General features: G+C 36.3%; 1 protein-coding gene across 5 annotated transcripts in view; it reads left to right on the top strand.

The window, feature by feature from the left end:
• Positions 1-12,209, top strand: part of FBXL20 (F-box and leucine rich repeat protein 20) — a 64,027-nt gene that overhangs the window by 34,589 nt on the left and 17,229 nt on the right. For all 5 annotated transcript variants that reach the window (XM_081162966.1, XM_081162969.1, XM_081162967.1 and 2 more), the window contains exons 3-6: positions 34-88; positions 1,517-1,591; positions 3,107-3,201; positions 3,692-3,760. In XM_081162966.1, the coding sequence (XP_081019092.1) occupies positions 34-88; positions 1,517-1,591; positions 3,107-3,201; positions 3,692-3,760 (294 nt within the window). The remainder of the gene's footprint in view (positions 1-33; positions 89-1,516; positions 1,592-3,106; positions 3,202-3,691; positions 3,761-12,209) is intronic.

Below are 12,209 nucleotides of genomic sequence, written 5' to 3'. Positions count from 1 at the left end.
TGTTATAATAAAGTTGTCTCTATCTCTTTTTAGGATATTTTCTTTTCTGGATGTTGTTACCTTGTGTCGCTGTGCTCAGGTCTCCAGGGTAAGAATGGTTAGAGGGGTACCCTTGCCTGACACTGAAAATAATCAGTTTTTGTAGTAGGGGAACTATTTACTTGAGATGTTAGTTGTATGTATTCTCTTGACTGGGAATCAAACCCACAACCCTTGGTATACTCGAACCACCGAGTCACGCTCGCCAGAGTATAATTAATTTATTTTTTAAAAAACAGACTCTGGAAGGAAACTTGTTATTCCAAGTTTTAGTCTCAGTTTGGCATGTTTCCTGTTGCTGGAGAAAGTAGTATAAAGAAATGGGAACTATCAAACCAAATCAGAGGTATATTTAGCCCAAGAATTGAGTAAACATATGAACTGTAAAAGTTTTATCTGTTGTCTCTTATGGCTAGCCATTTAAGAAACCATTGGAAAAAGATGAAGATACAAAAAGAAAAGTAACATTGAACTCCTGAGGAAACTAAAGATTTCTAGAATAATAACTTTGTTTATTTTCATATCACTGACTTATTTCTTGCTGATTGTGTGACAGTTATCCTGGGATCAATAAGTGTATCCACAATTTTAAAAAATTTTTTCAGTACCAAATCTGTGTTTTTATTGTTAGAGATGATATTCTAAGTTTATAGCTCAACAATATTAAGACTTTTGTTTACACTTTAAACTCAATAGGGAAACCTTTTAAAAGCTTTCTAATTAAAATACAGAATGATCCACAACAAATTAACTCAGTCATTTTTCACCTAATCCTGAAAAGCTGAAAAGCTTAGAAACTTTCTTGCCTCCTGTTAGCTTACTAAAGAAATATATGAGAAGTCTCAGACTTTCACTGTTTTGCAATTATCACTGAATCAAGTTCGAGGGAAAGATGACCAATTGAAAAACATGCATGAGTGAGCAAATTGGTAATGAGGAAAGCATTAAGGCTCTATCAGGTATACAGAGAAATGATACTGTCTTTTCTAAGCCCCAGATCACCATATCACAGTTTCAAGTCCGACCAAGTGATGCTGTGGATAGCACATAGATATTGAGCATAGCAATATTCAGAGTACTGTTTTTTTCTTTGGTTTCACCTCATCTTGATCCTTGTTGAGGGATAGAGCAACAGACTTGCTTTTCATCAGCTGAGCTATGCCATTTTGGGATGAGAAACTAGAATCTTCCAGTTAGAAAACAGTCTCTGGCTATGATACTTATTAGAGCCTGTCCTTTCCCCAAGCCCCTAAGATGTTCTGTAGCTGCTAGATTCTGTACCCACTCATTTATGAGATAATCTAATTGGAGAATAAAATATGAATAAGAAGGCAGACTTTTTGGGAGTTAATGGTGGGGGGCTGAGAAATGTTTTGATCAAGTTCAATCATTAGTAGATTGAATTGTAAACGCAAATATTGCTAGTTTTTCCCCTTTGTTTCAGCTCCTGCTCATTGTTTCTTTTTCTTCAAAATAGGCCTGGAATGTTCTGGCTCTGGATGGCAGTAACTGGCAGCGAATTGACCTGTTTGATTTCCAGAGGGATATTGAGGTATAATTATGTGGTGTGTGGCCCCATTTCTCTTGTTAGAATATAATTACAGCATGTAACAGATTAGCCCAACCATATAAATCTCCTTTCCCTGGAGAGACAGACTATTACTTTTAGTGCATATGAACTTCATAGAAGCCTATAATGTTCCCAAGAACTTATTTTTGAGTTTTTGAGAATGAGCAGAATTATTTTATTGAAATAATATTAATTTGTTTGTATTAATAGGACCAAAATTTTTTTTTAATTTTCTCTGGTGGAAATGTGAACCTATATTTGTTCATTTTAGGGAAGTCTTTTTATAATTTTTTTTATTGAAGAATCAGTCAAGTTAACTTGTTGGGGTATGATATTTACATAAGTTCTTCTTGAAATGAGCATTTTAGTTCTTGGAAAGCCTATAGGTAGTTTTTGTGGAGCATGAAAAAAGAAAAAGTCAAAGTCATTTATTGAATTATTTTTGCTGGAGGGAGACTTTCTTTTTCCCTTCTCACTTCTCCCCATATTTTATCTCTTAGTATTGCCTATTATTTCTAAAATGGAGAAGCATAATGGCTTAAGCTTAAATTATTTTAACCTCAATTTGATCTCTGTGGTCTCATCAAAAGAGTGGAAATAATAGATTCCTCATTGTGTTTTAAGGATTAAGTGAGATTTAGATTTAAAATATTTATTTTTATTTTTTAAATATATTTTTATTGATTTCAGAGAGAGGAAGGGAGAGAGAGAAAGATAGAAACATCAATGATGGGAGAGTCGTCATTGATCAGCTGCCTCCTGCATGCCCCTGACTGGGGATCGAGCCCGTAACCCGGGCATGTGCCCTGACCGGGAATCAAACTGCAATCCCCTGGATCCTAGGTCGATGCTCAACCGCTGAGCCACACCCAGCTAGGTAAAAAAAAAATTTTTAAGTTCCAGTGGAGCTTAATTGTCTTGCAGATCCATGTAAGAAGTTTTTTAAAAGCATTACATGAACTTTCCATTATCTTTAAAAGTGCTTTTAAAATAATACCTACTGACATTAAGTTGGTTTTATGTTTTTCACAATTCTCTAATCTTCATGGAAGTGAATGTTTAAAGCAGCATTGGCCTACGCAGTCAGCAAGCTTCTGTTGTGTTCATTGAGTTTCTGCTGTAGTTAGAATACTGTAGTAAACACTTTGGAAAGGATACCGAAATAGTCGAGTTAATATCTTTCAGTAGCTGCAGTTTAATCAGGAGGGCAGTCTACCTTATTACAGACATACTTCCATAGATGTACATCTTAGTATAGGCGTAAAAGAACTGCAGAGCACCATTTCCTCAAATACAGAATATCTTAAAAATTGAGTAAAATAAATAGCAATATAGGGTTTAGGCATGTTTCAACTAGATGTGTTAATCAGGAAAGCTTTTTCACGGTAGTTGAAACTTTCCTGTTGAACTAATAACTAAGACTTTAACCGAGTAGAAGCATCTTTGTTTATGAATGATTAAAGTGAGGGCCTGCCTCTTTGTTTGCCTGTCTCACAGGGCCGGGTCGTGGAGAATATTTCAAAACGGTGCGGGGGCTTTTTACGAAAGCTGAGTCTGCGTGGGTGTCTCGGAGTAGGAGACAATGCACTACGGTAAGAGCATAACTATCCAGTAACTGATCTTCCTGACCGAAGTAAAGACAGCACCATCTCATCCAGAAAAGACGAAAATGGCTTTAAGCTTTTTATAAAGAAACTTAGAGCTTTCTTCAGGCTATTCTGAACCCAAATACACACATATTGCTTGTAACACAAAGATACCCAGTAGTGAGGTCTGTGGTCTTGGGAGTAAAACAAGCACAAGTGCCCCCTCAAAAAGAGCCAAATTTCCCATGTCATAAATAGTTGTAACCCTTGAGGAAATTTTGTTTGTTTACTCAAAGTTAAGGTAATTTTAACTTTGGTTGACAAAAAGATCAGTGTTAAGAGTGTATGATTGAAAACTAATTTATTTGTAATTGTGAACTACTTTTGTACCAATATCTAATATTACCAACACAATATATATCTTTTATTACTTTTTAAATATCAGAATTGTGTCCATTTCATTTCAGACTTTTTACTTTGTTTCTTTCCTATAAAGGACCTTTGCACAAAACTGTAGGAACATTGAAGTACTAAATTTAAATGGGTGTACAAAGACGACAGATGCGTAAGTATTTTGTGTTTTAGAAGGGTAAGTCATATCCCCTTGTGTCTTGCCTATACAGGCTTTAAATGCATGCTACTAAGTCCATTTAGCAAATTTCATTTTGGTTTATAGAAGAAAGATACTTTAAAAGGAGGAAGTGACATTAAAGTAGAAATGAAATAAGAAATTTATTTTGGAATCTGGCCCAAATCCTATCTTGATCTTTTAAGTGAAACTTAAAAATTACAGTCAATGAATAATCGTTAGGGATAATAATGATATACATTACTAGGACAACTTATATTTCAAGAAGATACTAGTAGCTATCATTCAAAGGGCACAGTAAACAGATCATTCTATAAAAAGATGTAAAATCTTAAACATGGGACTAAACATTATGATAATATTGAAAGCGTTTATTAAATGATTGAATGTACTGTGTTTGTGTTGGTCACAGTATAAAAGAAATAAAGCCTGTTCCTTTAACCTTGAGAGTTTATCATTGCACACACGGTAGGTAGACACATCAAAGGTAGACATAAAAAAGCCCAAGAATATCTTTTGGTAATAACACGTATCAAATAACATTTAAATATTATGTAGGGAAATTGTTGTCTATTATGAGGTGAAGTGAAGCCATTTAAGAAGCATGCTTTCACAGCAAAGGGCCAGGATTATTCACTGAATCTTCCTGTTCAAAAAGTCCTCATAAAAGAGATGGTGTTTTTAGAATTGCTTGAATGAAGGAAAGTGGAAGGTATGCCAAGCACAGGGTACACATTATTTATTTATTTCTTTGAGGTCACAACATTGTTCACGTTTTTCTTTTCTTTTTTTAAATATGTCTTTATTGATTTCAGAGAGAGGAAGGGAGAGGGGGAGAGAGAAATAGAAACATCAATGATGAGTCATTGATCAGCTGCCTCCTGCACGCCCCCCATAGGGTTCGAGCCTGCAACCTGGGCATGTGCCCTGACTGGGAATCGAACTGCAATCTCCTGGTTTCTAGGTTGATGCTCAACTGTTGAGCCACACCGGCTGGGCACATTGTTCACTTTTAATGTAAGAAAGTGTTTGAAAGATAGGGACTGTGGTTACTAGTTGATTCTATTAACAATTATTATTCCTATGGATTGATTTGGAAATCTTTAATAGGAGAGACAATTTACTAACTCCTCCCCCAACCATGACTTTATACTAGTAGCCTAACATTTACTTTAGGTAAATAACCTGGTGGTTTTTTCCCTTTGAATACTTAATGTTATAGAGATTAAGAATTTGGGCCCGGCCGGGCGTGGCTCAGTGGTTGAGCATTGACCTAGGATCCAGGTGATCAGGGTTCGATTCCCGGTCAGGGCACATGCCCAGGTTGTGGGCTCGATCAATGACTCTCTCATCATTGATGTTTCTAACTCTCTCTCCCCCCTCCTTTCCCCTGTCTGAAATCAATAAAGATATATTTAAAAAAAAAAAAAAAAAAGAATTTGATCACTTGGCATCTAAAAAGTGACATAATTTACATATTTTTCTAGGAATTTATATACTATAGATACACTGGCAAAAATATGATGATTTATATCTGACTCTTCATTTTTACTGTTTGTAATACAAATACTGCATTATTCTTAATAGCAAATGACAGAAAATTCAGATGTCTATCAGTAGAGGACTGGTCAAAAAAAGAAATGAGGAGAATCTTTTTATAGTACTCTGGAGTGATTGCCAGGGCATATTGTTAAGAAAGCAAACTGCAGAGGAATTTGTATAATAAGACACCTTTTGTTAGGGCCAGGGGATATAATACAAATATATATCCATATTTATTAATATTTTATAGAAGAAACAATGGAAAGGTAATAAAAAACTAATAAAAGTGGTTACTTATGGGGGAGAGAAAACATGAAGAGACAGGAATGAAAGGGAGACCTCTGAAGTATCATGTTTTGTACTTTAATAGCCATGTAAATGTTTTACATAATTAAAGCATGAATTAAGCTAGAAAGAAATCAAAGCAGTCCCTAACAGTTGAAAACAAAACACATGAACCCAGCCATATCAAATTGGAGCTATAACCACCAGAGAGAAGTTAAGTTACTTCTACTGACTTTTGACTTCTTAGGACAAATTTTAAGCATATACTAAAGTAGACAAAATTGAACCCATCAGCCATCTTCAAATTGATAATTGAGAAATTATCACTTTCTGGCTAGTCTTGTGTCATCTTGCCCCCTCATTTTATCTTATTTTGAAAAACATCCTAGACATATTTTTTAATCACTAAGAATGCATGTCTAAAAGTTAGACTTTTTTTAAACCTTTTTTTTTAAAATATGTCTTTATTGATTTCAGAGAGAGGAAAGGAGAGGGAGAGAGAGAGAGAGAAATGTCAATGATGAGAGAGTCATTGATGGGCCGCCTCCTGCACGCCCCCGACTGGGGATCAAGCCCGAAACACTGGCATGTGCCCTGACCGGGAATCGAACCCTGATTGCCTGGATCCTAGGTTGACGCTCAACTGCTGAGCCACACCCGGCCGGGCTAAAAGTTAAAGACTTTTAACAAAAGCACATTAACTTTGTCACACCTATGAAAAAAAATTTAATATCTTAAAATCAAATTTAACTCCTGGTTGGTGTTCAGATTTTTGCATGTTCTAGTAATTTTAGGAACACAATAGTTTAAACATAGTATAAAAGAAAACGATACAGCGCGGTTGGACGTGGCTCAGAGGTTGAGCATCGACCTAGGATCCAGGTGATCAAGGTTTGATTCCCGGTCAGGGCACGTGCCCCGGTTGTGAGCTCGATCCCTAGTAGGGGGCGTGAAGGAAGCAGCCGATAATGATGACTCTCATCATTGATGTTTCTCTCTCTCCCTCTTCCTTCCTCTCTCTGAAATCAATAAAAACATATTAAAAAAAGAAAAAGATACAAACTTTAAGAATCAAAGATGAAGCCCTGGCTGGTGTGGCTGTTTGTTGGGCATCATCCCGTGCACCGAAAGGTTGCCAGTTCCTTTCCTGGTCAGGGCACATGCCCATCTGGATCACTGGTGAGGGGCATGCAGGAGGGAGCCCATCAGTGTTTCACTCTCACATCAATGTTTCTCTCTCTCCCTCAAAATCAGTAAAAAATCTTTATTAAAAACCCCATACAAAATTAAACACCCATTAATGATAAAGTCTCTAAAGAAACAAGGAGAAGGTTAACTTGTTTAACCTGATAAATTGTATACAATCATGCGCTGGTTAAGGACAGGGCTACATTCTGAGAAATGCGTCATTAGGCTGTTTTGTCATGCAAACATCATAGAATATACTTTCACAAACCTAGATGGTATCACCTATTACTGTAGTTATATGCGCTATACTTTCATATGGCTTGCCGAGCAGTAGGTTTCTTTATACCAGCATCACAACAAACACATGAGTAATGTCTTGCACTATTATGTTACAGTGGCTAAAGTGTCACTAGGCAATAGTAATTTTATAGCTCTATATAATTTCAATTCGACCACCATAATGTAGCTCATTGTTGACCAAAACATTATTATTTAACTCAGGGCTATATATGGAAAACCTACTGCTAACATATTTAATCATAAAAGACAAGTGAACACCTTCCCCCCAGGTCAGGAACAAGGCAAAGATATCAGGTCTATCACTTCTATTCAGCATTGTGCTGGAAGTTCACCTAGTACAATAAAGGAAGAAAAAAAGGAGGGGCATGCAGACTGGAAAGTAAGAAATAAATGGCATGATAAAGTTCTAGCAACTTCACGGGAAACACGGCCAATATGCAAAAATCAATTATATGGCTATATATCAGCAATGAACCATTGAAAAAAATTTAAATATAATATCTATGATAAGTAACATTCAAGAACATAAAATACTTAAGGATAAAGTTAATAAAAATCTGTGAAGTCATGTACACTGAAACCAGGCTTTTAAAAAATTAAAGAAAAGTAGATCTTAAAAGCTGTATGTGGTGATTTGTAATATATACATATATTGAATCATTTTGTTGTATACTTGAAACTAATATAATATTATATATTATATATCAATTCTTTAAAAGTTTTTGCATATAAAAAAGGGAAAGTATGACCCTGGCCAGTGTGGCTCAGTAGTTAGAGTGTTGGCTTGTGCACCGAAGGATTGAGGATTCAATTCCTGGTCAAGGGTGTGTACCTGGGTTAATGGTTTGCTCCCTGTCCCCTGTTGGGGCGCATGTGGGAGGCAACCAGTCTGTGTGTTTCTCTCACATTGATGTTTCTCTCTCTCGAACCCAGTAGAGGGTGTGCAGGAGGCAGCCAATCAATGACTGTCATCATTGATGTTTCTGTCTCTCTCCCTCTCCCTTCCTCTCTCTGGAATTAATAAAGACATATTTTTTTTTTAAAAAGTGAGGAGTTGATAGCAGAAAATTTCACACAAATTTTATGAAAAGCAATAATCAACAGATCTAAGAATAATGAACTACAGAAGGATAAAAACAAATATTCAACACCTGAACAATTAGAGCCAAACTGTTAAAAACTAAAAGCAGAAAATTTGGAAAGCAGCAAGAGGGAAATAACTTATGTACAAGGAAGGAATATACGATTAGTGGGTGACCTAATCAGAAACAATGGAAATCACAGCCATGTGACATGTTTAGTGTGCTGAAAGGGGGGGGGGGGAGCAAGAATTTAAGAATTTTATATCTAGCAAAACTGACTTTTTAAAATGAAGGCAAAATAATGACATTTCCAGCTAAACAAAAATGGAGAGAATTTGTTGCTAGCAAATGTGCCTTGCAAAAATACTAAAGAAAGTCCTTCAAGACAAAAGGAAACAAATACTAAACAGTAACTTAAATCCATAGGAATTAGTAAATGAAGAGCACCAAAAATGGTAACTGGGTAAGTCTAAAACTATAGTTTTCTCATATCTTCTCTTTTTTAGATGGTATAAGATTATATAAAGCAATAATTATAACATCGCTAGGTTTATAACATATAGAAGTAATATATGAAGTATTTTTGAACATAGGAAAATAATAACGGAGGGAGGAGGGAATGGTGGTATATTGACGCAAAATGCCTGTTTTGTGAGAATTAAGGTATTGTTTTGAAATAGATTGTAGTAAATTAAGATGCATATTGTAATCCGTGAGCAAACTAAGAAAAAAACTCAAAAAAGTAAAACGTTAACAGAGGAGTTGAAATGATACACTTAACACAAAAAATCAGTAAAGGAGAAACAGAAAAACAATAAAAGCATGTAACAAATAGAAAAAGATAGTAAAAAATGGGAGACAAAAAGCCAGCCATATCAATTCTATTTAATGTGGACAGACTGAACACTTCACCCAAAAAACACATTGTCAGTATGGATTAAAAAGCAGGACCCAACTGTATACTTTCTACAAGAGGCATACTCTGGATTCGAAGACAAAAATAGGTTGAAAGGAAACATGGAAAAATGCATACTATGCAAATAGAACACTCCACCCAGTGGTTACAGAATAAAGATTTCTTCCTAACAGACTTTTTGGAACATTCTGCAAGATAGAACATAAATTGGGCCACTAAACAAGCCTTAATAAACTTAAGAAGATTAAAATTATATAAAATATGATCTCTGACCAGAACTAGAGAAATAAACTAGAAATTCACAATAGAACAAAATCTGAGAAAACCCCAAGTATTTGGAAATTGAGGAACATGCTTCTAAATAACCCATTAAAGACAAAGATCACGAGAAATTTTTTTAATATTTTGAACTGGGTGAAAATGCACTATCAAACTTACGGGATGCAGTTAAAGCAGCGATATAGCTCTTAATTCTTATATCAGAAAAAAGGAGAGAAAAGTTCAAGGCAGTAACAACCTTCAACATTAAGAAATTAGTAAAAGAAGAGCAAATTAAGCCCAAAGCAAGCAGAAGGAGGAAATAATGTGCATTGGCTATCAATGAAATAGAAAACAGAAAAATAGTAATAAAATTAATTAAACCAAAAGCTTGTTCTTTGGAAAAAATTAATAAAGTTGGCATACTTAGACTAAGAAAATAAGGATTATTGGGATATCATAATTATACTAACAGATTAGACAACTCAGATGAAGTGGACAAATTCCTGGGAAAGCACCAATTACCAAATGTAACTCAAGAAAAAATAGACAATCTGAATAGGTCTTCAACAAATAAATTCAGTGAATAATTTAAAATTATCCTACGAAGAGCCCTGGCCTGTGGGGCTCAGTTGGTTGAGTGTTGTCCCATGCACCAAAGGTTTGATTTCCAGTCATGGCACATACCCAGGTTGTGGGTTTGATCCCTGGTTGGGTTGTGTACCACAGGGAACAGATCAATGTGTCTGTCTCACATTGATGTTCCTCTCTCTCTCCCTCTCCTTCTGCCTTCCTCTCTCTCTAAAATCAATAACGTTTAAAAAAAAAATCCCACAAAGGAAAGCACAGGCCCAGATGACTTGACTGGTGAGTACCATCAAATATTTAAAGAAGAAATAATACCAGGCTTCAAACTCATTCATTAAAAAAAAACCACACCTCATTACTTACTCTATGAAGCCACTATTTTTCTCAATACAAAGCCAGCAAACACAGACATCACAATAAAAGGAACTGATCTATATCCCTCAGGAACAGAGATGCAAAAATACTCAAAAAAATTTTAGCAAACTGAATCAAGCAACATATGAAAGGATTTTGGATCATATCCCATTGGGATTTATCCTAGAAATACAAGTGTAGTTTAACATCTGAAAATCAAATTAATGTAATGTCTCATAATAATTAATAGAGTAAAGCAGGGGTCAGCTAACTTTTTCTGTGTGGGGCCAGATAAATATTTTAGGCTTCCGTTGGCCATACAGTCTTTGTCACAACTATTCAGCCTGCCGGTGTTTTACAAAAGCAGCCATAGACGACAATACATAAACAAATGAGCATGACTGTGCTCCAATAAAACTTTATTTCTGGGGTGCTGAGATTTGAATTCCATAGAACTTTGACACGTCACAAAATAGTATCTTCTTTTGATTTTCTTTCAACCATTTAAAAATGTCAAAACCATTCTTTTCTTTTTTTAATCCTTACTTGAGGATATTTTTTCCATCGCTTTTCAGAGAGAGTGGAAGGGACAGAGGGACAGAGAGAAACATCAATGTGAGAGAGACACATCGATTGGTTGCCTCCCACACACGCCCTGACCAGGGCCAGGGATCAAGTCTGCAACTGAGGTATGTGCCCTTGGTCATAATTGAACCCGGGACCCTTTGTCCACAGGCAGACACTATCCACTGAGCCAAACCGGCTAGGGCAGAACCATTCTTGGCTTGTGGGCTGTATAACAGTAGGCAACTGGTGGTGAGGTTTACTGCCCTCTGAAATAAAGAACAAAAGCCACATGATCATCTCAGTGTGATAGGCAGCCTCTAAAAAGGCCCCCAAATAAGTCCTTCCTCCTAATATTCACACCCTTGTGAACATGCATTGGACCTAAGGGCTCATTTCTAGCAATAAAATACTGCAAAAGAGATTGGATGTCGCTTTGGAGATTAGGTTACAAAAAGATTGTGACTTCTGTCTTGCTCTACTTTTTCTCAGGGCTCTGACTTGAGGGGGAGTGGAGCAGGTTGCCCAGTTTTGAGTAGTTCTGTGGAGAGGCCCATGTGGCAGGGAACTGAGGTCTCTGGCCAACAGCCAGTGAGGACCTGAAATCTACCAAAACCCAAATGAGTGAACTTGGAATTGGATCTTCTGAGGTCTGCCAAAAGCTGTTTAAATGAGCTTGGAGGGGAATCTGTACCCAGTTAACGTTTGAGATGATTGCAAGTTGTGGCCAATACCTTGATTACAGCCTTGTGAGAGACCCTGACTCAGAGGCACCCTGCTAAGCTGCCCGTGCTAGTATTCCTGACCCGGAAAAACCGAGATAATGAATGTTTGTTGTTTTAAGCTGCTCACTTTGGGGTAATTTGTTATGCAACAATAGATAACTAATACATCATTAGATAGAAAAGCACATGACAAAATCCAATACCCATTCATGATAAAAATTCTTAAGGGAGTTTCCTCAGTCTGGTCAAAGGTATCTATGGAAAACTTCCTGCTAACCATCAGACTTAATGATGCAAGACTGAATGCTTCACGCTAAGGTCAGAAGCAAGGATGTTAACTCTTGTCATTTCTATTTAGCATTTTTTTGGAGATTCTATCCAATGCTGTATGTTTATTACAGAATTGCAAAATAAAACCCCAATAGATTATATTCCATACCTGCTAAAATGTCTAATCAAAAAAAGAGACCAATGCCAAGTGTTGGCAAGGATGTGGCAAAACTGGGACCTTCATAGGTTGCTAGTGGGAATCTATAATGGTATAGCCACTGTAGAAAGCAGCTTGGCAGTTTCTTAAGTCAAACATAAACTTAGTATAGGACCTAGCAATTCTACTCCTGGGC

Source organism: Miniopterus schreibersii, assembly GCF_964146895.1.
Source record: "Miniopterus schreibersii genome assembly, chromosome: 16".
NCBI lineage: Eukaryota > Metazoa > Chordata > Mammalia > Chiroptera > Miniopteridae > Miniopterus > Miniopterus schreibersii.
Note: the sequence above shows the minus strand (reverse complement) of the source record. Positions and strands in the feature narration are given on the sequence as shown.